This window comes from Strix uralensis, chromosome 23 (genome assembly GCF_047716275.1).
Source record: "Strix uralensis isolate ZFMK-TIS-50842 chromosome 23, bStrUra1, whole genome shotgun sequence".
NCBI lineage: Eukaryota > Metazoa > Chordata > Aves > Strigiformes > Strigidae > Strix > Strix uralensis.
This window is the reverse complement of record NC_133994.1, coordinates 8,228,097-8,254,408: the sequence shown is the minus strand read 5'-3', so window position 1 is coordinate 8,254,408 and position 26,312 is coordinate 8,228,097. Positions and strand designations below refer to the sequence as shown.

The following is a 26,312-nucleotide window of genomic DNA, read 5'->3' as shown; positions in this document are numbered from 1 at the left end:
CCCCCGGCTCACAGACCCCGCCCACATGCCGCCGCAGGGCGGGGGAAGCACCCCCTCCCGCCCGCTGATTGGTCGAACGTCCCTGATTGACGGCCGGCCCGCCCCTGATCCGGCGGGGCGGGTGCTTTGCGACGGCGGCGCTTGACGGCGGCGGCGGCACTTGGCGGCGGCGGGGCCGGTGGCGGCGGCGGCGGGTCGGCCATGCTGCTCACCGTGTTCTGCCTGCGCCGCGACCGCAGCGAGCTCACCTTCTCCCTTCAGGTGGACGCCGACTTCGAGCTACAAAACTTCCGGGCTCTCTGCGAGCTGGAGTCCGGTATCCCGGCGGCCGAGAGCCAGGTCAGGCCCTGCCCGCCGACGGCCCCCCCCTGAGGACCGGGAGAGGGCCCCGTCGTTACCCCCCTCCCCTCCCACCCCCGGGGTTGGGGTCCCCTGGGCTGGGAACGACTATGTGTGTCCAGCCCCGCGAGGTCTGTGTCCGCTCCACAGCCCCCGGGGCCTCCGCCCCGCTGGATCCCGGAGTTCGGGGGTTATTTGAGGGGGGGAGGTCCCTCCCCGCGCCGACTTTTTGGGTTTTGGGAAGAAACGCGTCTTTTTCCCCTCAAAATCCTCCTCTTCCCTTCGGGAGAGAGGACTCCGGGGCCATAATGACTCGATGTCTTCCCGGGGTCCCTCCGGGAAAGGCTCGGTCTCCTCCCGCGGCGGAGCTGAAAGGGAGGAAGAAAATGTCTTTTTTAACTGAGTTTTCAGGGGAATTTGGGGTTTTAATGAGGAAGGATTTGGAGCAAGAGGACTGGAAATTGGGAGAGCGGGGAAGGTGGCAGCCCGTGGCCACCTTAAACCCCAGGGAACGAGGCTGAAACGTTCGGGAAAGGGTTTATTTATCGTATCAAATTCCTGCCCGCGTCTGGGGTGGAAAGAGCAGATTGAGGCTTTTTCCCCCTTTTTTTCATACAGGTGCGGGGACCTGATTTCCCCCAATAAAAATCCCCCTCCAGCCCGAATTCGGGGCTCGCTTGTCACAGGCGTGCCAAAACACACGGAAGGCTGCGGCGTGGGGGTGGTTCTCATCCGTCTGTCCGTCCGTCTGGGGTTTACTCACTGTTTTGGGTTCAGTCCCGCTTTTAATTTTTTTTTTTTTTTGCAATTTCTACTCATTTATCAGCGGGACGACGCGTTGCTGGACAGGGCGATGTCGGCTCCTTTTCTCAGGGCGCTGGCCGCGCTTGGCAAAGTTTGTGGAGTTTTGTGGTGATCGCTTTTGCTTCCTGAGCCTTTTCCGAGTATAAATTAATAAAATATTTTTCCAGTTAAGCAAACGTTAGTCAGCGATGGGAAAACTGCTGAAGCGGCAGCCCTCGAGGTGGACGCGTTCCCTCGCCGAGCAGGTTCTCAACACTTTACTGACGGCGTTTCGCTTTACCTCTGCCTTCAGCGAGCCTTTTATTTTGCGATGAGAGGTTGTTTTGAGAGGGAAGCGGCCTCCAAAGCAGGGGTAGAAAACGAAGGTGAGGTGGATTTTCCTCTAGGGGAAAAACTCTTGATATTTGGGAGGTAGAAAGTGAGAAATCACCTCATATAAAGGTTCCCATCTGCTACGCTCTAGCAAACCCCCCATGTCTGTGTCACAGCCGCCAGCGAGGCGCCCAAATTTGCGGCCGGTAACGGGGACAGCCTCTACGCGTGGGACTCTGCGAGCGTGCGGTGGCTTCAGTATCTCCAGGCATGTGGAGCATAAACACCTCATCGTCAGCTTCGTCCCCCTTGCGTCACGGTAACCCGCCAGCTCTGGGTCTATTTTAGGATAATGAGGGGTCATGGACTTTTCTGCTTGTGTTTTGCTGGGAGTTCCCTTCCTTTGCAATTAAACTGCTGCGGAGTGCTGCGATTCTATCAGCCACAGGTAATAGGGATCAGCGCTGTGCTTTTTGTAGCCACCTCTGCTTCCCTTCTGCTCACCCATCTGCCATTTATGCATCATCTTGCTTCATTTCTTTTCACGTTTTCTAGCCATGTATTTATTTCTTTCTCTACTGTTTCTGCCCAGCATTTGTGAGGTGTTTCAGGGACCTTCAGTGAGGAGAAAGTTATAAAAATACAAGTAATCAGTGAAGCAGCTTGTTTTGTAGAAAGATTTTGCGTGCTTAAACCATCCTCCACAAACAAGCAGTGTTACATTTACCAAACTTGGTGGTTTGCTGCCGTTTCTCCATAACCAAGGCGTACATTGCGTTAAAGATGTCACGTTGGCACAAAAGAGAGGATGAATTTAATAGTAAGGGTTGTGCAGGGAGGAATAAACCACAGCTGTGTGCGGCGGAGGGTTAATCCCAGACTAATTTTCTGCTGTTTTGTGAAATTAATCCCAAGGGCTGCCGTTTGGGGTGGAGGCGAGGAGGGGGCTGCGAGGTTTCTGAGGGAAGCCTGCGGTCACAAGGCGTGAGATAAGGGGGACGGGTGCTGGCGGGCTGCGGTGATAAGAGGAGCTGGGCGAGAAGAGGAGAAATAATTTGGCTCACCGCGGTTTCCTCCACACGTCGAGGTGGTGGCTTCTCTGGAGAGGGGACGGGGAGGCGCTCGGCAGAACCACGTTCTTCTGGCAGCACCGTTATTTCCTTCGTTTCTCTTTCTTTATGTGCCACGTATCTCCTGTCCTTGGCTGTGCGTGGCCGTGCACAGGAAGATTTAACAGGTTTGGGTTGATTTATGGTTGCTGGTGGTGTCTAGCACTCTTGATGGGGGTTCCTGGCTGCATAAGGAGGTTCTACCCTGTGGCATCATGCAAAATCCAACCGTCGTGTGGTATCGGCACCTGCGTCCCTGCCCAAGTCACCTCCAGAAGAGCCCGTGCCCAGTACCTGGCCAGCCTACAAGCTCATCTTCTAAAATATGCTACAAACCAGATAATCAAAACACAGTAAAATTAAATCAGTTTGTTTTAACAGCAGAGCGGGATGGGTCAAAAGCACATTAAGCCATGCTGCTAATGGATGTAGAGTGAGTGCTGGGTGCTTAATTCATTGTCTGAGGTGTTAAGGCCGAACGCTCATAAATCCAATCCCAGCAAGATGACAGAGGTAAAACCTCACTTAAACTGATTAACTTGTCTCTCCCAGAGTGTCTGCGCAGGGAAACTGCCATTTAAGATTTGCGCGTGCAGCTCGGATTTATCACAAGCTCGCTTTCTCTGCGGGCAGCAGCGCTGCCGAGCGAGGCCGGGTGGGACACGTCCGGTAACGCGAGAGGATGCGCTGGGGCTCTTCTCATCACCACCAAACCTTGATTGTGCCAGTAACGTCTTGCAAACCTTCAGAGCAGAGACTGCGCGCCTTAATACAGCTTGCAAATAGACCCGTGTTTGCTTTGGAAGGACCCAGTCTGGTGCAATACCACTGAGGCTGCGAATTGTGTTGTTAATGAGAAGGTAGGAAGCTCGTGCTTGTTTCTAATCGCGTGCGTTTCTCTAATTCTGACGGCTCTGATTGCTGTCCTACGTGGTTCATCTTATTTTTGCTTTTTCTGCCTTGTCTTACTTTGGCACCACAGCTGACGATGGACCTCCGCTCTTAGAATGTGTTAGTGAGATTCTGTCATATTTCTGAGCGGCTGGAGTAAAGCAGTGAAAGTCTGTAGCATCTTCCAGATAAGACAGGGCGCAACTGGGTTTTTTTGGATCTTCTTTGTGGATCTGCTACTTGCAGTAGCATCGGGTAGAGCAGTAGCCCATCCCCTCAAGGACTGCGAAAGCTTCTCCCACGCGGCTCTGCCAGTCCTGACCTGCGGCAAACCTGTTGTTGTTGAACCGGCCTTTTCCAGACCCAGAGAGACGCGGTCTTGCTAAACCGAGGTGGTAAACGTGAAATCTGATCGTACACCCAAGGGGTTCTTCTCCAGCGCTTCTTGCTTTGGACTCCTGCCAGGGGTGGGAGGCTGTTGGACTGATCTGCCGAGTCTCGTGTGCTCCGATGAAGGCGCAGAAACCTTAACATTTAGCAGATACCGTTTCTGGGAACTTTTGTTTCCGTAAACCACGTTTTTATCTTATTTTTCTTCCCTGTAATTTAGGGCATCTGTAGGTATTACAGATCTAATGTTAATAGAAATGTTCCCATGGTGATTATTCATTTTTTATCTCAATATGTTTTTATGTTTAATCTGCGGACCCCTTGTTAAGTCGGATTATCATAACAGAAAATGATGTGACTTTGTGTTTTATAGTCAAAAGAAGTTAATTCCCCACCGTGGACTGACTGCAGTTTCGGGAGTGGTGTCTTTGGGTGCTGAGCCTTTGAGTCTGGATAGAGTTACATCACTGAAGTAAACTGGAAATCAATGAGCTAATTATTGAGGTCCCTGTAAAACTAGTTATTCTTGGGAACGGTGTTGTGCGAGAAAGCAGAGATCATAAATATTGGACTGGATCATCCATGGATCTACCCTGAGCGACGCTGGCTGCGTGTGTGCGGCCGGTCCGTGGTCAGTCGGTGCTGACTCGGGGGGAGATGACGCTGTAGAAGACAGCTGTGACTTGCGTAATCGTAGAGACTGGATTTTGGAAATGTGTGGCAAACAGCCCTGGTGCGAGGCTTGCTTTCCTTTAATAATCTTGGCCTCTAATTAAGAGAGACCAGCCCTTCTCTGAGCTGCTGGGTTTCGAGAAACCATTGCTGGGTTTCGGTAAGACCAACTCTATGTCATTGTCCAACCACTCGTTGAGGTCTTTCTGTGCCTGAGGTAGAGGAGCTTGGCAGGGCCTGCCTGTTCCTGTGGGGAGAATTGCACACCTTCCCTCTGAAGCTTGAGGTGGCTCCAAGCGGATTTACTGGAACACTTTCCTAGAAAAATAAAAAAAAAAGCAAGATGTTGTCAGCTTTGTCACGCGTGGTGTTTTTCATTGCACTCTCTCCATGAACAGATAGTCTATGCGGAGCGGCCTCTAACTGACAACAACAGATCTTTGGCCTCCTATGGCTTGAAAGACGGGGACGTGGTGATTTTGCGACAGAAAGAGACCGTAGAGCCCCGGCCCTCCATCCGTTTCCCAGGTGAGAAAGGATTTGTGCTAACTTCTGCTCTGAGCATGCAATGATCTCAGGATTTATCAAAAACCAACTCCATGTGGTGTCAGCCTCCTTCAGTACCTCGCTAGACAAAACACTTAGGAAGGGAGGGTGGCTACGGATGGGGCAGGGGGCTTTTAAAATTAGCGAAAGGGCTTGTTATTTAATGTTTTTTTTTTTTTAATTCCAAGGAAGCAAATACCATTTTACTGTTCTTTTGGGGAAATACAAGGAAAGCGAGGAAGAGGACGGGTTCAGAACAGCAGTTTTTGTAAAGGCATGTGCATTTTCATGCGATCGCTGGTTCGCTTCCCACTCGGTGTAATGTGGCCTGTGCGGCTCAGGCACGTTAGAAGGCCGCTATCGATGCGTGCTCTGAATCTGTGCCATGACAAATACCCAGAGAAGCCACGTCTTAACAAACCCAGTTACACAACCGTGCGTACGTGTGAGACTCCTCCGATAACGTCTGATGGAGCCCTGCTCCTCTGTCCTGCCTTCTGCAGCGATTCCTAGCAAATCCCCATCATAAAATATCACTGGAAAAGAAGGTACCGCTGGCTCAGAAGGGCGTGGGAGCGTTGCTTGAGGTCTTCATCCTCCTGCCTCAGCTGGAGGATGGGTACCTGCAATGCAGGTCTGCAGAAATGTTAGTTGGGTTGGTTTTTTTTCCCCTGCTTTTTTTTTTTTTTTTTTTTAATCCAATTGATTCAGAGGTGCCTTAGAGACTCCGGGTTTAGCCTTATGATCCCTCTGTGTGGTATTCACATTTGCGAAGCTGGAAATAACTAGTCTGCAATTCAGTGAGTGCATTTCAGGGGATAAAAAAATGGGCCAGATAGAAGGCTAGACCAGTTACATAAATAGGAGCTAGCATTCCTGACCCAGTAACCTGCGTGCGTGGCTGTTCACAGAATCCGGTCTGATACCGTAGCATTAAGAGCAGCTCATCCTTCCCGTGGTTTTTTTCTCTGGCGTTTTTCAAGCAGAATTGTAAACGCAAAGTGCCGACACCTCTTTTTTTTCCCCTCAAGGTCTGCCGAGGATAGACTTCAGCAGCATCGCGGTTCCTGGGACATCCTCTCAGCAGCATCAGCCGCCAGCCCAGCGTCCTCGCCCGTCGCCTCCCGATGCACCTTCGTTCCCTCAGGGTTTGGACAATCCGGCGCTGCTACGGGAGATGTTGCTTGCGAATCCCCACGAGCTGTCCCTGCTGAAGGAGCGCAATCCGCCCTTGGCGGAAGCGTTGCTCAGTGGAGACCTTGGTAAGTTGGGTTTTTAATTTCCGGGAGGTGGTTTTAAATCTGTTTGAGCTCAGTTCTACTAAAAGGCAGCCACAGGTTTTTAACTAGCTGGGATGTTCGCTGCCAACTCATTGATGGGGCTGATAAAAGGTGCCAGTCGGGAGTACGCAAGGCAGAGTTCTCTCCTAACAAGACCATTTCTGGCGAGTTGGGCATATTTCCCTTGCTTGGCTTCTTTAATATCCTCTATCCCCTACTTTGACATATCAGATGCGCAGATAAGTTGAGCTTCTGTGAAGACAAGTGGCTCAGCTCCTGATTTTTACGCTAAGACGCTCCGAATGCACGTTTTCTAATAATGGTGTTGTGTTTGCTGCGTCCCAGAGCCCACCGAGACCTCAGTAGAGAGCTGTAAACCCAGCTCTGTCCGTAATGGCTAGCTGCTGGGAAGGGAGAGGAAGAGGAACAAGTGAATAGGGAGCTTTTTCAGTAGGAATGGTTATAAATGTTTAAGTTTTTGTTAATCTTGAAAGCGTTCACGTATTTTGGGCACAGCTGAAGCCTAGGACCATATCTTTCACTTCCTCTGCAGGTGAGTGGCTGATGTTGGTCCCTCATGCTTCATGTGATGAAAGCTTTGAACTCTAGTGTCCTTTCAGTATGAAACAGGGTGGTGTTCGGGGCATCAGCAGATGTGCTTCTGAACCTCTGCAAGATGTTTAGTTAGGAAGTAAATCCGGTTGAGTTTGGGGAAAGGAATGAAGAGGAGGAGCTTCTATCAGGAGACTTTTTTTCCACTTTGAAGGTTCCATCCTAGGGATGTGTCTCTGTCAAAGGAAGCTAGAAAGGAACTTGTATGGATATTGTCAGCCTATTTCATTTTCTAATTCTGATTTTAGTTCATATCCAGAGTTAAAACCGTGTCCTTTGCGCTCTCGAGCTTCTTCACGCTTCTTGCAAGCGCTGTGTCCGTAGTGCGGGAGTTTTTCCCATCACCTTGAGAGGATGTGCTGCTGTTGGCAGAAGAAACGAGAGGTTAAGCCCAAGACACCCAGAACTGGCTCCTCTGCTGATCTGTCTTGTGCACTTTAAACTTTGACTCCGATGTGCATTTTTAGTCCCAAATCACCGCAGTGGGCTGTCAGAGGAGGTGGTTTGATCCGGTTATGCTCTCATCGTTCTGTACTGCTACTATCAGTATTTGGGCACAGATCCAGTTCAGCTCTGGCTCTGATGCCCAAATATACCCATGGATACGTGCCGTGTGACTGTGCTGGATGCACTGCAAGCACTTTAGAAGGCACCTGCTGTGTAGAAGCCTAACTTAAAACAAACAAGAAAACATACCCAGTGCTGTCCTGAACATGTAACAGCCTTTAAGCCAGAGAGCTTCTTCATGGGAACTGCATTTCTGGAAGAAAACCCACGACCTTCTGTGTTTACAGAATTTAATTTATTGCCAAGTCCTTTTGGGAATGTGTGTGATCACATCCAAGTAGTAAAAAATAGCCAGGGGCCATCCAAAAAGTGGGGATCTAAAAACTGTGTTCTTAAAATGCGTGAGGCAGGTGTCCTGCCTAGGACCTCTTGATTTCAGTGGTAGGCACTCAGCTTCAGGGATTATGATGTCTCTGCCTGTGTTCCTTGGGTTTAAAGTAAGTTTTGTTGTTAGCCTTTTTATGTCTTACAATTTTGTGTTTGCTCTTTGCTGGATCTACAGGCTGTTATTTTACTGGGGATTGCTGAGTGTAAAACGTGATAGATTTTGCAAGCTGTTCTTGTAGCTGGGCCATCTTACTGAGAGCTATGAGATCTCACTTCTATCTCTGAAGCTTTTTCAAAATACACATGCACTCAAGCTTCTCGTTTGAATGGTGTAAAGTTCTGTAGTCTGGATTTCTGCTTCGGGTCTCATCTGCTGCTTTTGCAGATGGTTTTTTTGGCGTATTGTGTAGGCAATTCTTGCTGCAATAGAAGAATTAATTCCTGTTTTAAAGGCAGCTCTTTGTTTTAAATACTGTTGTCTTCATGTTTTTTCCATTTTTCTTCCGTATAAAAATGTATGTGCAAGGAAATTGAGTTTGATTGTGCTGAGTTTGGGTAGCAGACAGAAGGAGAAGGAGCTCTGTACAGTTGCTTTTCATCTCAGTGGGTTCCCAAGTTTACCACCGATCCTTTGAGGTCCATCCGTGCTGCCTTCAGACGAAGCCTTTTGTGCTTGTGCTGCTGAGTCTACCCCTGAGTGCATGCTGGCATAAAAAGAAGCATTTGCTGTGCCAGAACTTGATTTGTAAGAGTAATTTCCAGTAAAAAGCATTTCTGTATCTCCTTGTTACTGCAGAAAAATTCACCAGGGTGTTGCTGGAGCAACAGCAGGACCGAGCCCGGCGGGAGCAGGAGAGGATCCGACTCTATTCAGCTGACCCTTTTGATCTGGAGGCACAGGCCAAGATAGAAGAGGACATAAGGTAGCAAACCAAAGCTGCTTGCAGGCTTTGGAGGTCTTCAGGGTGCTTTTCTGCAGAGGGTGCTTCTGTCCATGGTGCTTTTTCCTTGGAGGATGCAGGATGTTTAGATCCTGCCTTAAGACGCACATTTGCTTGCAGGGTGACGCTCCGAGCGACCTTTGCGCGTGGGAAGGTTGGGATTCAGGGACGTGTAGGCACACCCCATCCTTCAGATGTATCTGGCTGAGCACAGGTGATGAGGTGGCAGCACTGCTGTCCGTGCTTGTGATGTCCCAGTGCTAAGCTGGACCCCTCTGAAACAGGAGCACTTGTGGAAAGCACTTAGTGAGATCCTCTTGAGAGGTGGCGCTTGGGTGCCTCGGGCGTGTTTTGAACCAGAGGACTGGGCCTGTGTTAGTCTCTGAGCTGAGCTCTCTGGACAGCAACGTGACGTCCTTTCCCCCAGCTGCCTTCGAGATTCAGTTTTGCGTACTGCTAATTATTCTGTCTCTCTGGCTAATTCCAGACTCTGAACATCACTGCTGTCAGAAATGATGTTCTGTAGAAATATGTTCTGCCCGTCAGCGCTCGTTCCCTCTTGCTGTCTTCCAAATGTAATTGCCTTGGGCTGAGGCTTGATTTCTTAAATTGAGTGATAAAACCTTGAGTCAGAACATGACTGGTGGTTTTTTTTTTCCCTGATAAAGAAATGTCTTTCTGATACAGGCTCGTAGTTGGTCATAACCGAAATTCATTTGTGATAAGAGTCATTTTTGCATTATGACTGACAAAGTGTTGGTGCCAGATAAATGCTTAGCATAGCAATGCAGAAAAATATACATATGTAGAGAGCAAAGTGTGGCTTGGAGGCACAGGAATGCTTTCCTTCCTCCATAGGTGAGCTGGCAGACAAAGCTGATGTGCCCAAAGCTGGGCAGCTGCTGGGGAGCAGTTTGGGCATCTCGCAGTCCCCAGATTTCACCCCCCACTTAGTTTCTCTGAACTCCTTGCTTACATAGATGCGCTCTGCCCGGAGCATCGTATTTTTTGAGACGCGTCTCTCTGTCCTTCAAGTATATTTTAGGTGGAGAGAGTGTCAAGCACAGAGGAAACAGAATAATGGATTTGACAAGAGAACATAATGAAGGTTAACCACTGTATATCCAATTTAAGCTTAAATGATAGAAGACAGGAGAATGTGTGGCTCTTTTTTCCATGAGTATATGTATTGGGATGAGCAGCAGTAGGGTGCTTTGGCTCCCAAGTGAGGTCCCAGATGCCATTAGCTGTTTCCTTCCCCCACCAAGAAACCATGTCCACCCATCTTGTTGTGGGAAGGCTACCACAGGACAGAAGATGGGTAACAGAGGAGCTTGGGGTTCTCCCCTTCCCCTACTGAGGAGGAAAAATGAAATGGCATCAAAATTGGAAGGCCTTTTCCCTTTTTTGGTAGGTAAAGCTATTTCAGATGCAGTCGCTACGGATACCCATCACTTCCAAGATGACTGTAGGGGCTGTGATGGGCTTCTTGAAGAGCGTTTCTTCTGTAGGCTTGAATTTGCACCAAAGGCTGTGCTCATGGTGGTGTTCTCGCTGCCGTTTTGCTCACCTCCCTCCCTTCCTATGCCTGGAAAAGGAAAGATACCAGGGAAACGTTGGAGGATTTTAATGTTCAGCTGCTGTGTGGGATTCCAGCATTGTAGCTACTGGCAACATCTTCATCGTGTGCCCTCAGCGCTTTATTTTAGGGTGACTAATAAATACACAGGTTTTTTCGCTCACAAGTTCTCCAGGTTAACTCTGTGGTGACGGGTTTCTGTTGCCCGTGTGTGGTGTGAGTTAGGCAAGGTGTTGGAAGGAGCAGTCTTCCTGCTGCTGGGGAGTGACTTGGTGTCTCTGGATTAAGCCAAGATCATTACGTCCAATCCCTCTGCTAAGCAGCCTGTGTTTAGCTAACGAAGCAGTCTTTGTTGTGGTTTAAACATGCTGTTTGTAAGGTGAGCTGCAGTGGGTGGGATTACCAGGTCTGTAAGTCGGAGGGATGCTCATAAGGTTTGGCTGATGGAAGGTCTGATTTTTCTCTCTCTTCTCCATTAAATTCAGGCAACAAAACATTGAAGAAAATATGACGATAGCAATGGAAGAGGCCCCCGAGAGTTTTGGGCAGGTGGTGATGCTGTATATTAACTGCAAAGTCAATGGACATCCAGTGAAAGCCTTTGTTGACTCAGGTGAATTGCCCCCATTTTCATCTCTTTCTCTGCACTCTCCTTTCCCTCGCTGAGGGAGACTGTAAACGCTCCAGAACTTTTGCCCAAAAACTCCATAATAAAGCACTGCGTTACAAGATTTTGAAGCACCTACTTAAAACCTGAAAACATCCTGAGCATTAAGGCAAACAGAGCAAACTGCTGTGAGAAGCAGCACGCGTGAGTGCTTGGACACCCCAGATCAAGGCTCCTGTGAGAATTTCTGGGGCTGCGCTGGTGCCACGTGTGTGTCTTATCTCCATTTACAGATGGGGGGATTTCACATGTCTTTAATGCTGTGCTTCCCATCCACAGCCTTAAAGGGAAAGTACTTGGGGTTATTCCAGCTCTACAGTAATAGGTACTTTACTGTCAGTGCTGAGCTGAGTGTATGCAGTGAATTCAGCGCCCTGGGATTCACAGGAAGCCTTTATGCCCTAATGCAGTAGCCTGATGCAGGCTGGTTGGTTTCCCAGCTGCTGAGTACAAGATCTTAAGCCCTTCCAGGAGAGAGTTTTAATTTGTGATGAACCGTCAGGATTTAACATGAATTCTGTTGCTGGTAGGTGCCCAGATGACCATCATGAGCCAAGCTTGTGCTGAAAGGTGCAACATAATGAGGCTGGTAGATCGGCGGTGGGCCGGCATTGCTAAAGGTGTAGGGACGCAGAAAATAATTGGCAGAGTGCACTTAGGTAAGTGCTGGCATTCTTCTTGGGGCAGCTTTAGCAGCAGTTTGACAGCATTTTCCCCAATCTTGGCACCGAGGAGTATCTGGTTTAATGCTCTAATTGTTAGAAACTCCCATAGAGTAAAATAAAAGTGCATCTGCTATATGTCTCAGACACAGCAGCCTGGCTTCTGTCTCATTTAATGCTTTTTTAAATGGAATTACCTTAACACTTCTAGGTGAGGGAGTGCTCAGCTCCTGCAGATGGAAGTGTTCACTCTGGGTGCAAGAAACGGGGTTAATGGGAAATAGCAGGATCTTTCCTGTTTGGGGTGGGACTGTTGGGCAGTACGAGTTGCTCAGGAAGGGTTCCAGTACAGTGGAGTGTTTGGGAAGAGAAGACTGTGTGTGCGCTCGTGCGGGCTTTCTGGATGAGAGAAGGTTGTGCTTATTTTCTGTAAAATCAATTTTCTTCACTGCTGTTGCTTCTTGGACTTGTGCTCTGGTGAGCTGTACACAGCTCCTCTAGCTTGGAGGGTCAGATAAGCAGTACTTAAGACTCTAGAGCAGGTCAGCTCTTAAAATAATTAACTTCTTGAGACTGAGGCAGGCCTGGTAGTCCCCGGGGCTGGCATAGGGCTCGATTTTCTGTGACCAAATCAGTACATCAGAGCTCTGGTTTCAGATTTCCCCAGCAGGTTTGGGCAGACCTTTCCCAGGAGATGGAAGAGCAGAAAGTAGATTTGTTGCGCTGCGGTGTCGCAAGGTGGTGACTTCTCTCCTCTGCGTTTCAGCTCAGGTCCAGATTGAAGGGGATTTCCTGGCATGCTCCTTCTCAATCCTTGAAGAGCAGCCCATGGACATGCTTCTAGGACTGGATATGCTGAAGAGGCATCAGGTATCAACACCTCTTTTGAAACAGTTACTGGCTCTTCCAAGTTAAGTGCTAAGTGCAACATAGGTGCCTTGCCGGTGAATTTATTAGGATTTTTCTGAGGGGAGTTGGTAGTGGATCTTCCAGCCAGTTAGGAAAGTGCATACACCATGGATAGCTATAGGGTGTCTGGCTGCTCCCTGAAGTTTTTTGCTCTCGTCAGCGATGCGCAGAGCTTTCCACTGAATGAGTTATTACAAATCAAGTCATACAGAGCCCTTTGCTTACGGCTGGTGCTCTTGGCCTACTTTGCTTAGCTGCTGTGAGCTGTTCCCGTTGGACGTGCGTTGTTTAACTTTGTTTTTCCTCCTTCTCTGGGAATTGACTGGCTCGTACGCAGGCCCCTGATGTCTCGATGCTCTTTCGCAGTGTTCGATTGATCTCAAGAAGAATGTACTAGTGATTGGCACGACTGGCTCGCAGACCACTTTCCTCCCAGAAGGAGAACTCCCAGAGTGTGCCCGGCTGGCGTACGGGGCCGGGCGGGAAGACGTGCGGCCGGAGGAGATTGCAGACCAGGAACTAGCAGAAGCAATACAGAAGTCCGTAGAGGAAGCAGGTACCAGGAGGAGCCCCATTGAAATACTAATCTGCATAGTTTTCTTGCTGTGTATCGGGATGTCTGTCAGCAGTCTCCCTTCTCAGCTCCTAGAAGATACAGTCTAATGCAGCATCAGCGAGTAAATGGTGGAGAGAAAGGGGCTTTATTCTTGCTCGTGGCCTCTAACTGCACTTCTCTCTTCCTTCCTGTACAGCAAAATCTGTCTGCATGAAGGCATTCGGGGGTGCTTGCTGTTTAATTTGTGCTCTCCTTGCAACTTCCTGCCTGCTCTGGTTTCTCGGCCTTCGAAGGTGTGGAGATAAATGGTTGTTTGGCACCCGTTCACCTGGGTCGAGTTGTAGTGCCTAGGCAGGGACGTGGTTCAGTTGTGTGATATTTTAGCAGCCTTGTGTAGGACAGCTTTGTGGAGGCTCCCACAAATCCTGTTCTTAATAGCTGCAGCGTATAAAAATAGAGAAGCTGTAGCAGTAAGTACAAATCTCTGGACAAAAGTTCCTGGCAATTTTTAGAAATAGTACTATTTCAGCATTTTTCCCTTAGAATGGTGCTTGTGCCTTTGGAAGGTGAATTGCTTCTCTTACTGAAGATTACTGTTGCTCCAGATTTCAAAAGAAGCAGCTGAATTCACATCCTAATGTATATCATCAGCCTCAAATGTGATCTGCAAAGAGAATTTTCACCCTCCCCGCAGTTTTGCTCCCTGTGCCTCTGGAATCCATAAGCTGCACAAATGCAGACTGACTGGGCTATGGAAGATTTTGGTAGCTGCAAAATTTAGTTAAGTGGTGATGCCAAAATAGCTGAAAGCTGAGCTACGAGCCAAACTGTCTGAAACTCAGATTTTCTCTTTAACTCCTCCCTTAACTTCAGCATATGCTTTTGATTAAAGGAAAGCTCATTCCTTCTTTCCCCGCTATTACAGTGAAGCTGTGAATACCTCACAAAGTCTATTCCTTAAGCCTTTTCCAAAACTTCTAAAGATAACATTTTATATGCAAGTGTTTTACAGAGACATTTGAGTTTTACTGCTGCTTTTTCCTCTGAAAGCATGCAATAAGATTCTGCTTCCCACACACATGCAAAACTCTTTGCCAGGTCACGTTTAAGCCGATAAAGTTGATTTCTTCAACGTTTTTGTCGCTAATTTTTTAAGACTCTAGCACGCCCATATTTAAGATTGACGTGCGATAACCAGATTTAACTATATATATGTGTGTGTGTGTGTGTATAATCAGTTGTAATGCACTGAAATTTTTCTTTAACACTTCCCAATTCCTGCTTGATAGTCCAAAGGGTAAGCAGTGACCTTCTTGCAAGTAATGAAGCTGTTTACATTAAGGGGAGCATGGGACTGCACTCATTGGTCCCTTTAACCAATTTTCTTCCATTTTAAGAATATAAGTTTTCCAGAGATGTAAACACCTTGAGAGGAAGACCTGGCTTTAGTGAATCAGGAAGAAATGGTTTATACGTTTGACTTCTAAAGCCAAATTTGAATGCTTATTAACTTAAGTCGCAGCAGGTAGAGAGAAATGCAGACATAGATTTGACCTTGCCCCTCTCAGGTTTTGACATCACTAAAGGTCAGATTTGGTAGTTTGAGCTCATGTCTCTTCACATAACCTGTCAGAGACAATGTACAACTGTAAATGTTAGTTCTTTTCCTGTAAAAACTTTGAGTCTGATGCAGCCTGGGTTGGTTTCTACAGTATCTCTCCATTTCGGATGAGATGTTGTAGACACCACCGTTGGTTGGACTTAGTTCTTTGCTGAAAGGGTCAAATAAAAGCAAACCTCTCAGCCCAAAATATATGAATCTTTACAATAAAAGCATTTTAGTCAAGTGGTTTAAAATAAAAAGTGTCTAAAATGACTTAAAGCTGCTTATGTACCAATACAGTTCTAAAGACCACGTGGCTTTGTTCAGACTAATCAGCACTCTACCATTTTCCATTGATGCTGAGCCCTAGAGGAATGTAAAAGATTTATGAGAATAGAGAATCCATTTTGTATGTTCACTTAATGCTTGTAGAACACCCGTTCACAAAACTAAGGTAGGTCTTAGATTGACTGTAAGTCTTAGACATATTACAGGCCTTTGGCCCACAGGCGTTTGTTGGCTGTCTCCTGTCAGAATATTAACGTATACCCTCTTCCTCTCTTCCAAAACTATTAGCTGCTGCTGGATGGTACCAGGAAAACCAAGTGAAAAAACAGGAAGCTGGAGAGGGAGAGAATGTAATGTAGGACAAGGAAGCTCAGCTCCCTGGAAGACCCGTGTTCTTTCATAACAGCTTGAATTTTTGCTGCCTTCTGGTAGATGGTACAGCAGAAATCGCTGCGTACATCTGTAGGCTGTTACCGTTCTCGTTTTGAATGCACCTGGATTATTCTTGAGCTTTATTTAATCCCCCGAAGCCCACTTTAGCAAGCCTCATGATTTCTGTCAGCTGACTTGCTGGTGTTTCAACACCTACGGCAAGGCAGCTGAGGTGGTAGTGGAGTCCTGGTATGTTTTACTGTCATCTAGATCCTTCACATCTGCTTCATTTAGTTCTGAGAGCTTGCTCTTTTCTGCCAGTCTGCAGTGTTCCTCACCACCACTGGGAACCTCAGTGATTACAGAGGATTTACAAAACTGGCAGCAAAACTGCAGCTGCTTTAGGAGGAAGCGTATTCAGGTAGCTTATTCCATATACAGCTTTAATATAGAGAGGAATTTTTCCACTTTGTGGAGAGGAGTTTGTTCCCAGTGTTAGCTGGGTCGATGTCCTTGATGGGGCTGGGATGCAGCTGCTGCAGATACCCCCGGAGGAGGGTGACGGTGGGTCTCGGAGGGATGACGCCGAGGAGTGCTTGGCAGAATAGCAGCTACCTCTGCTGTCTAAATGACTGCAAATCCCGGATGTGTTTGACAGATCAGACCCTTATTAGCGATCCACTGAGTCAAAAGACAGTTCTGCTTCCTCTCTAAAGGACTGGCTCGGGAGCAGAGAGCGTGAGTAATCCTACCACATAGAAACAGAAAAGGATCCCTCCAGTTTGCATCCGTATCCTGAAGCCTCTTATGAAAGATGAGCAGTCTGAAAATCTGCAGGACAATTCCGGCTTTTTAATACTCCCAACAGCTCCAAGTTGTTGTAGCTGCATTAAGACCAGACGTGCAGCCAACAGAAGGCTTTGCTCTGTGCAACAGCTGCTGTATTTTATACCAAAGTGTATTGATCAGAGGTGCGGTATCGCAGCACATGGTGCATCGGTTTTATTTAATGGAGAATAAAAGGAACAAGTAGCTGAAGTGGAAAAGGCAGATTTTGTCAGTGTTGTGGAAGTTAAAGGAGATCCTGGCTGAACATGTGAGCGTGGTTAGCTGTCCCCCAGTACCCTGGGCATCTGTAAAAAGAGAAGGACTTAAGGTAAAACAGTGGTATATGTTTAATACCGCTGAGTTTGGAGGCCTTTGGGAGAGGAAAGAGAACTAATGCAACAAATCAGGCAGCACAATATCTGTATATCTGACACTGGGCAGAGTAGGGCTTTAATGGGAGAACAGGCACTCTGACAGCAAAGGTCGTGTTCGTGATTTAACGAGAGCGTGAGAGCTGATACATTAGCAAGATAAGTTCACTTATTCAATCTCTCCTGATGACTAGAGCCAGTGTTTGGTGCTGCTGATAGAGATCTGCAATTTGTCCGTTCTCCATGTGGAGAAGGAAGCAATGAGACTTCTGGCTGTCTCTTCCTTGGCTTTGCTCTTCCCAGCCTTTTGGGGCCTGCTGCCTTTCACCCTAGGATCTTTACACTTCCCTTTTGCAGTAAGCTGGTGTTTGCTCACCTTCTCTTGCCTGTGATGGCACTGCTGGGAGAACAGTCCAAGAATTGTGTTGCCTTCTCAGTTCTCATTTCCCTGAAAGGTGCCTCCTGGATATCTTCAGCCTTACGGAGAACAAACTAGTACGGTGCCAGATACATGTTTTGTGCTGCCTGTATTTTATCAAGTGTGTAGTATCACCCACAGACCGCTGTGCAGCGTAGATAGTACAGAACAGCCTTTAAATTGTTCTCCAGCAGTCACTTTTGACTTGATGTAACGAATTTCCCAGGCAGAACTCCTTCTGGAAGGCAGTGAACGTGAGGAGCTCCTGCTGCCTGCACGCTGTCTTGATGGACAGTCAGGAGGGGAGCTGCGAGGTTGCAGGACTATAACCATGCATGTGGTGTGCTCTGAATGCTAACACAAGTTTGGTGTGTTTGTTTCCTAATCCAAACAGAACGTCAGAAGCCTTGATGCATGTAGTGTGTGTTTACTGCAGCTGGAGTGGGCCACAGACCAGGTATTTATAGGCATTGGTTTATAAATTTTTGCTACGACAGTGAAAACAGTCATTCTCCGGGGTCCTAACTACTTCTTTCTTTCTGTCTTCTGTTAGAGAATAGTGACAAAGAAACTACCTCACTGGAAATGCCCTCATTACCAGCTTCTGATGGGTTTCAAAATCCAGTCCAGTCTTCAGGACTCAATTCCCAGATCTGTAATCCCACAAATCAATTACTTGATCGTTCTGTCTCTGCCCCTGCTTCAATTTGCTCATCCAAATCTAGCCTTGCAGAGCCCATTGATCCTAGAGCCGTCAAGTCTTTCGAGTCTTCAACTGAATGCCAGATAACCCCAGAAAAAGAACATCCTCTCTTATTACAGCATCTTTCCAATAACGCTTCCTTGGCAAATAACGACCCTTCTCCCCAGACAGGCAAGGTAACCTGTCGCAATCCAGCTTGCCTTTCACAGAAGACACTCAAAGAAACATTTATTGCTGACAGTTTAAAGGAATGTAACGCTAAAGAACAAGACCATGGTCAGGAGCATCCTTTGGAAGTGACAAAAGAAGGTAGCTTGGCTGACGCTGCTGCTAAGCACAGGCAAAATAAAGATGTATGTCTGTCTTCAGAACAGGAGCAAAAGCATGAGCTTCCCACAGACCATCAGACACGTAAAGAACCAGAAAAAGAACATCTGGAGAAGCAAACTGAGACAACTGACCCAGAACCTCCTTGCTGTGTTGGTGGGGTTGAGAAATCTATTGTGGAGGAAGCCAGTCAGCCAGAAAATCCTCCTACGGAAATGAGAGGAGATGGGCAGAAGGTGGGTCTTGCCTGCGTGAAAGGGTGTTTCCAGATGTCAGCCTCCTGCAGCTGTGTGCATACGGAAGCCTTCATGGAAATAGATGTAGTTGAGCAGTCTGCAGCTGAAGTGCACAGCTCAGCAAGCGAGCAGAAGCGGCAGGCTGAGATCAGAAGTGTATCTGACCTGAACTCGGGTACCTTTTCCATGGAGGTGGAGTCGCTGAAGTCCGCGTCCTCCTTGAGTGAGCCGCTTTCCACCGGTGGTGTCCCGCAGTCTGAAGGCACTAGTGAAACTCCTGCAAAGTGTAACAAGTTGTCTAATTTAGCAGCTGAAGGCAGCTCTTCCCCCTCCAGCATCCATCAGCTGGACGTGGATCCAGGAAGACCTTCAGAAGAGCCATGTTTCTCTCTAGCATCAGCCTTGAAAGAGCTTCACAAACTCTTGATAATCAGTCGGAAAGGAGAATGTAAAGTCCTTGCCTCTGAAGAAGTCTCTCAGCTGGAAGTGGTTCACAGAGAGCCAGCAGCACAGCAGAAGGGGCTTTCTGAAGATGAGCAGAAAGGCTCAGATCCAGCCAGCCAGGAACAGAGTTGTTCCTTCTATGAGGTGAAGTCTGAAGGTGGAAGAGCAGAGGGGAAACAGCCTTGTGATTCTGTCACAGAAAACGTCAGCACTGGGTCTATCAGTCACGTGCAGTCTGCTCTTGGAGAAGGTGCTTTAGAGATTCACAAGTTTTCAGGTAAGAGTGATTTGGTTGTGGTGAATCCTCCAGCGTCATCTGACCAGCAACAGGGCTCTGAGCAGGTGGAGGTTTTGGCAGAAGGTTCTCAGAGTCCAACTGGTCCGACTTCGGAGCAAAACACATCCGTTTCCTCCGCACCTGCTTTGGATGAAGGTGCACCTCACGGTACGCGGAGCCTGTTCACAGGAGCACCTGGGAGAAGCAGCGGTTCTGCTCCTGAAGCTCCGTGGCCTTTGGGTGGGTCTGAGGAGCCACGGCTGAGCCCACCAGCTGGCTACACGGGACTTACCTCGGGTGCTTCTCCTCCACCACCTGCTTTCCCTGCGGCTGACGTGGATCGCATCCTCGGCGCCGGTTTTACCACGCGGGAAGCTCTTGAGGCTTTGGAACAAGCGGATGGAAACGCAGATCTTGCTCTTCTCATTTTGCTAGCCAAGAGTATCGTCGTTCCTACGTAACTGTGGAAGAGGTAGCTGACTGGGGTGTCTTTTCTTTTAAAGGACGTATCTAAATTATACACCGTAATGTACAAGCAGAAGGTTGAGCCAGATTTCTTAGTTATTTGCAGCCAAAGTTACTTGTCTCTTCTGTTTCACCCGTTAGATTTGGCCTTTTAAGAGAAAGAAAACGTCCTAGCGTTGTGTGGACAGGATAGCTTTTAATTACGCCTACTGGATGAAAATTAATGTTTTTATTTAACTGTACAATTTTAGAATAAGCTCCAATGTTACGAATAAAAAGCAGAAGCCATTAAGATCACCGCCCTGTCCAGCGCAAAGCAGATTGTGAAGTGAATTACCCGTGTGCACGGGACAGGAGGTGCACGCTGAGTTCAGTGTGGCGCAGACGCGAGACAGCGCTTGTCCAAACGGACTTTGGGGATTTATTTCAGCTCTTCTGCGCTTTGTAACCCAATGTCCATCTGTGACGCTGATGAAACTGTTACGGCAGCTACTAAAGGTATGTAGATGCCTACAGACGTGTAACACTTTGCAAGAGGAGTGAGGGGCGGAGGGGGGCGGGGGGTGGTTTTTGGAAGCGTGTGATGCCTGTTTTTGCCAAACCCTTTTATGCTCTTGGGCCAGTGTGTTCCAGTTTACAACGTCGGGGATAGAAGAAGGGAAGAGATAGAATTTGGTGCTACCAAAACTTAACAGACGTTTTAACTTATTTGCAGATGTGCTGGTATTAATTGTAGGTGGGGGGAGCGGGGAGGGGAAAGGAGTATTTTACATTTTTTTCTCTAGCCTTGCCCACATCACGTTCCCCCATACAAAAGAACAAGCTCAACCGCTTTAAGGCAAAACCTTAAGGATGAAATTATTTAACAAACCAACCGTATGTTACGGCTCTTAATCCCCCCTCTGCCTGGGGAGGAGTGAACTGTTTCAGTGGATGCATTCTCTATGCACCGAGCGGGGGCGTGATCAGAAGAATGAAGAAATCTGCTTTGCACTCGTTTATCTGGATGTTTGGGGATGATCAGCCTCTCAGCTGTGGAAATGCAAACTGCAGAAAGCCTGTAGCGGCTGGTGGGGTACTAATTGAATACCTCTTAAAGAGCGAGGGCTCCCCAATAGGGTTTATGAAACAAATGCACTGACGTGGCTTCTGCATTATAACCATTGTGGCCTTCTGGGAAGTCCCTGGTGAGTCACCTGCACGATGAGGGCTCACCCAGGCTGTGCTCTAGGAAGCCCTTTCCAGATGCTTTTTTTGGGGATGAACTACTTTGCGATGCTGTGCAAAGTCCCAAAACACTGTTGGGGCTGGGGAAGGGAAAGTGTGGCTGAAACATGATACCAAATTTTAAGTAGGAACTTTTACTTAGTCCCACTTGCAAATCTCAGAAGTGGCTTTGTGTCAGGTGTTCATCTTGAACTTTCTGCTTTGAGCTAAACCTGAAGTGATGGGTCAGCAGCGGCTGGAAACATGTTTTTGTTCGTGGCTTTTATTTGTTGTTATCATTGTCTCAGGCCTGTGTTCCTGGTGTTTTGTTTTCCCTGTTGATTAGCAGTTTTGCCTACGTGTATGCTAGGCGTTTTTCACGCAGGGTGGCATTTAAAAACAACACAAATTTGGTTTCATCTGTGAACTTGCAGGAGTTTCGGATGTCAGTGAGCAGTGGTTGTCAGATTTTTCTTAGACAGTTGGGCAGCCAGGAGATCCTTTAGAATAACAAAGAGCTTTAAGACATTCCTCTGTCTGTCGAATGGAGCTTTTTGAACGTACCAGCTAGGCCTGGGGCTCCCAGACACGTTTAGCTCGTGTCCCACTAGTTGTGATGCCGGCAGCAGGCGTTGCTCCGTGCGTATGTAGGAAGCAGTGCTTGGCTGTTTGGGAACCCCTTGCCAGAGCAGCATTGAGTAATTCACCCGAGGCTCTGTTCAAAATGAGTTACTGAGGCAAGACTACAGCTTTATGATCTTTACTCGGCAGGTGGTAAGAGTCACCCCCGCTGAAGTTCTTTTTTTTTTAATATTCTCCTTGCAATGAGCACCTCAAATCAGCGAAAGCCCCCTCTGTAAAGGGTAACGCTTGGGCTGGTACAGGAGTACAGTGTCATCAGATCTCTCTCTAGAAGCCTTAGGAAATAGGATATATTAGACCCATTCCCATCTGCATCTGGTTCACTATCAAAAGCAGCAACAAGAGCGAGGCCCCCCCAGCTCTCGGCTCCAGAGCATCCGCAGCCTAAACGGCCGAATCTGCTCCCGATTCCCGCCACGGGTCTCAGCGAGGTTGTCCGGGAGCAAGTCCCCGTCTGGTGCGCAGGTACCGGCTGCGGATTGGCCCTCTTGGATGCACGAGAGCTGGATTTGCACCCTTAGCCTGCGGGTTCATCTACTGCCAGCTTGTTGAAGCATCAGGTGTTAGCCATTCAATGTTATACCCTTCTCGTATTTACATTTTATGTTTTTAGAAGCAATTGCTAATAGCTAGACAAAGTGCTGCTGCTTTGCACCAAACTGGTTAAAGGCTCTAGTTTTATGGCCACATTTACTTAGACTGCATATACAGAATTTATGCTATAAAAGCTTTAGAGCATCAGCCAATTTGCTTCAATGCTCAGTTTTATTCTTTGTCAAATACAATTTTTGAAATCTGCCCTTCTGCCAAAGCTGTACTAAAGCATTTATCAATAGTGCTAGAATTTCCTGGGTAACTTTCTCTGAACTGCTAGAAACAAAGCCTGACCCCCAACTGACAAATACTTGTAAAACGATTTTATCAAGTTGGTCCAAGCCTGGTGATTTAAATCTCTTTAATTTCAGAGCCTTGCTTTGAGTGAATGGCTATGTGCTGCTAAATTAGAGAATAATTTTTTTAGGGGCAGGATTTATGCTGGAGAAAATTGGGGCAGTGGTGAGTATTTAAGGTTAAAATAAAGTGTAGTAGAACACGTATTTAGCGAACGCCGTCTAAAAGTTGTCCGCTGTTTCAATGTGCACGTGTGTCCTCTCTGCTGTCTGCACACATCCTTTGCTCAGCCTTTAGCGATCCTTTAACTGGTCTCTCTGCTTACCTGGCCCCCAAAGTGGGAATACTTCTCTTTCAGCAGGGATGGCAGACTGCTACAGCTTGTTGGCTAGAGTAGGGGATAAAGTTAATGCCAGAAGCTGTTCGGGTTTCCAAGAAGCCATGTACCCTGGCCTAAAATAAGGCTCTTCGCTCTCTTCTCTTCCCCCTCCTCATTCATCACAGCTCCAATGTACTAATGTCACATCAGCTTAGCAAAATGATTTCAGTATGAAAAGCCCATCTATCGAGAATAAAGCAACACTAGGAAGCTGCTTTATAAAGATGCCAGCACTGTGGGGACCCTTGTGGATCTGTAGAGCTTGTTTCTGGGTGTTTCCTGAAGCCACTGTGGTCACGTACCTTGCTGTTGGTTTCTGAGATGTGTTCTTTTACTTAAAGATACTGACAGAATTTACTCGGCCTCTCGTTGAACGCGTGTTTCTGTACACGAGGCTTTAGGTGAGTTTAGAGGTGATGTTTAGTGAAATACTGACATCTGAAAGTTTCTGGGCACAGATAATTGTGACAAGAGGAGGAAATATTTCCTGGTGATGGTCCCTGGCATGTTTACCTGCTGCTGAACAGAGCTGAGCTACGCTGTGTTAATCGTGACAATCTCTGCCTTGTTGCTACGTATGTTCAACTTTCTACGTAGACACTTGGTCTCCAGGACTGTTAACCTTGTACCTCCTAGATACGTTCCCTTCTTTCTGTGTTTGTCTCTCCCTCTTGCTGTTTCCTTTCCTCAAAAGTAGCAATATTTAAGTGTACTTGCTGAATGCTTAACTTCCAGATAAGTTTTCTTTAAAACACTATGCCATTTACAAATGAAAGGAGGAGCAGATCCTAGAGGTTTCTTCACCAGACTTGGACTTCTTGCCAAATGGCTCCCCAGAACTCTAACATGAATTCAAAGAGGAGAAATGAAGAGGTATTTTTGCCTGCTTCTCTCGGAAGTCAGCTTGGGAAACGGGGTCGGTTTCGTGTACATCATTCCCTTCTGAAGCGTTCAAGAGATTTCTTCCTGCACTGTGTAGACGAGGCTTAGTCCGTGATCCAAATGCGTAGCGATTTGGGTTACTCTTTGACTGATGCTTTTTAGCTTAAGAGTTTTACAAACTCACTTAAGGAACTTGAGGGAATCAATACTCAGGAATCCTAAAAGCTGGTTGCATTTCTGTCATTTACTCTTCTGGGCTGAACATACTGCGGTTGTCCTCGCAGGTGGCTGAAGGGAGGAGTGGTTGTGTCATCAGAGAATGGGATGTGGTTCTGCCCAAAGTAATACACACTTGATTCTTTTTTTTGATTATTTTTTTTTTTTAATATCGGGGGACTGTTTATCAACAAAATTGATGTGTAAAAAAAAAAAATTTGATATTTAAAAAAAATGAATAAACACTTTATCATAATGTTGCTTGATTGGTCTGTCTGTATTTCTGAGGTCAGCATTTCTGCACTCCAATCCTTCTCTGGCTTTTCTAAAGCCAATAGAATTTCCATAACATAAATGTTGCCATTTTGAACATAACGAGTAGAAATCTGTTGCTAAAATGCTTCCAGTTGGCAGGGCCTGAGAACAGGCATGAGAAATTAATGTATTGGGGATGGGCTATTGAATCTGTTTTGAACTACTGAAAGTGGAAGAGCATCAGAGTACGACACAAAACGTAACACTTGGCTGCAGCACTGTCTGCTGGAAAAATGCGTGAGGCACTCCTCATGTCTCCTACATAAATACCTCGTTGCCAGCCAGATTAGGAGACAGTTGGTTTTGTTTTTCTGGAGCTGAAAGCTAATCTCTTGGGACATCAAAAAATTGGCATTTATATCCCTGGAAAGCTCATGACAGCGTTAGTAGGAAATTATTTTTAAAGTCTTATTTTTTATTTATTTATCTTTTTTTTAGTCTTTTATTTATTTTTAAACTCTTAGTGTCATGGAATAGAACAGGTTTTGGAATGGGGGAGCAGAGGATCTTTCTCCTCTGAAAGTTGGGGCGCAGTCCGCTAACCCTAAGCAGCAGCATTTGTCTCATGGAGCAGTAATTCCTTTTTTTTTTGTATCTTGAAAAACAGATGCACTTTTTCTTGAGACGACCAGTGTGTTGTTGACCATTTTAAATCTCAGATACTCAGAAAACAGTCAGCGTTAGTACCAGGTGAGCAGGCACTCAAAAACATGAAGGGTTATGAATCAGTTGCTGTGACAAAGCAGTTCTTGGGCAGTGGATTTCTCCTCACGTGTTCAGAGCTCCACATGTGATGCTGGTGTCACTAGTACAGCTAAGTTCTGTCATTAATATTATTAATTAGAAGGGCCGAACTATGTTTTGAATTCTGGTCTTGGGGTGGGAAGGGGGAAGGTTTTAATGTTCAGGGTGCTCCAGCCCCATTCATACAGCCACAATACTGCAGTTTTAAGATGTTTTAAGGACTAAATTCTCTGACTGAAAATGATTCTGAGCACTTGGGCCTTGTCCTTTCTCCTTTGGGAAGGTGGTATTCCGCTGGTAGAGACGTGCAAATTAACACAACCCTAACAGCGTGGTTCACGTTTGGGATTGTCCCAGACTCTCTGAATTGGGGCATTAGCACTTTTAAATCCGCAGCCCCTTACGTGGCCAAGAGAGGCTCAGACCCTGTGCGGTAAATGTAAAGCTTACTGCAAGTTGGGGTGCGTTCTTTTGTGGACGCTTTAGGAGGACAAGAGACTCCCCCCAGAGGACTGGAATTTAAAAATGACAAATGCAGGTTTTTTGAGCAGTCACGTGTGCTCAGAGGCTGCGTGAAGAGCAGGAGCCGGGTGCAGAGAGGTGAGCATTGCATCATTCCACTTCCTGCACCACAATAGCACCGAGAACGGTCAACAGAAGAAACGTGGCTGAGCCATCACTCATAAATTCCGCAGCGCCACTCACTGAAGTCCGCTGCCTCGCTCCTCTGCAGCCTGATGGTTTTAGCACGTGTCTGGTGTTGCTTTGCCAAGTGAACCGCTTCTTGGGCAGGTTTGTCACTAGAATGGGATTTGGGAAATGCTGCTGGCCAGCCTGGCTTTTGACTCACTCTGGCCTTACATGGATTATCTGCTCTACCTCTTCTTTCCCTGGAGGTACACTGGGGGCAAAGGACCCTCTCGGAAGTGTAATCGCTCCACTGTGGCATAATTGCCTCTGACAACCAAGCTTACTAATTACAAGGTGCTGTCATGATTGCCAATAAAAGCGTTGAGTCACGCAGACAAGGATATGAGTGGTTGGTGATTGAAATCCCTCGCAACAGCAGCTGCCAAAGGAGCGTCTAGTTCTCTGTCCCTTTGTTAATAAATGAAAATGGGAAGCGTTTTAAAATCAAAACATTTGTGCTGGGTTGTGGAAATGGAGGTGTGCTGGCAGGGCTGCACGTTGGTCACGAGATGCGGGGCTCGCTGTTCATTTATCCTGATAAACCTGCTGGTTTCTTCCCTGTTTTTTTCCTCATACTAAATTTTTTCTTGCCTAAATCTAAACTGCTACCTCCTGAAATATTTCTTGTGCCTCTTCAATTTCATTCCGGATCGCTGGCAACATAACTGAAGGAACATGCACTGCGTGGTAAGGAATGTGTCTTAGGAGGACGGTACCTTGCCGTGAGCACACTTTGCTGCAGGAGGTGAGATACACCTCAGTGACTCATCCTCTCCTTCCTCGCTGTCCAGCTGCGACAAGCGCCTGACGGCTCCTCTCGTTGTGGGTAATGTTCTTCACGCTAACTTCAGG

At 47.2% G+C, this 26,312-nt stretch overlaps 2 protein-coding genes across 9 annotated transcripts in view; both read left to right on the top strand.

The window, feature by feature from the left end:
* The first annotated feature begins 149 nt into the window (after positions 1-149).
* Positions 150-23,967, top strand: DDI2 (DNA damage inducible 1 homolog 2). Of its 8 annotated transcripts, none has more exons than XM_074892951.1 (11): positions 368-1,508; positions 1,607-3,424; positions 4,219-4,677; positions 4,916-5,045; positions 6,095-6,325; positions 8,646-8,772; positions 10,855-10,982; positions 11,567-11,695; positions 12,465-12,568; positions 12,974-13,163; positions 17,597-23,967. In XM_074892951.1, exons 5-11 carry the CDS (start codon positions 6,241-6,243, stop codon positions 19,489-19,491), a joined length of 2,658 nt encoding a protein of 885 aa, XP_074749052.1. In that variant the 5' UTR covers positions 368-1,508; positions 1,607-3,424; positions 4,219-4,677; positions 4,916-5,045; positions 6,095-6,240; the 3' UTR covers positions 19,492-23,967. The 8 variants fall into 8 exon arrangements, with proteins under 8 accessions (XP_074749050.1, XP_074749056.1, XP_074749049.1 ...); XM_074892953.1 differs by adding an exon at positions 5,252-5,337 and having other exon boundaries at positions 368-3,424; XM_074892949.1 differs by lacking the exons at positions 368-1,508; positions 1,607-3,424; positions 4,219-4,677 and adding an exon at positions 150-339 and having other exon boundaries at positions 17,597-19,502; positions 19,747-23,967.
* PLEKHM2 (pleckstrin homology and RUN domain containing M2) overlaps positions 19,936-26,312 on the top strand; it is a 38,566-nt gene continuing 32,189 nt past the window's right edge. The window contains exon 1 of the mRNA XM_074892958.1: positions 19,936-19,993. Within this exon, the coding sequence (XP_074749059.1) occupies positions 19,967-19,993 (27 nt within the window). The 5' untranslated portion in view covers positions 19,936-19,966. The remainder of the gene's footprint in view (positions 19,994-26,312) is intronic.

Coding starts and splice junctions, on each gene's coding strand:
- DDI2 (XM_074892949.1), top strand. CDS start 202: ATGCTGCTCACCGTGTTCTGCCTGCGCCGCGACCGCAGCGAGCTCACC. Junction 5,046..6,094: donor GCCCTCCATCCGTTTCCCAG/GTGAGAAAGGAT, acceptor TTTCCCCTCAAG/GTCTGCCGAGGATAGACTTC. Junction 10,983..11,566: donor GAAAGCCTTTGTTGACTCAG/GTGAATTGCCCC, acceptor TGTTGCTGGTAG/GTGCCCAGATGACCATCATG.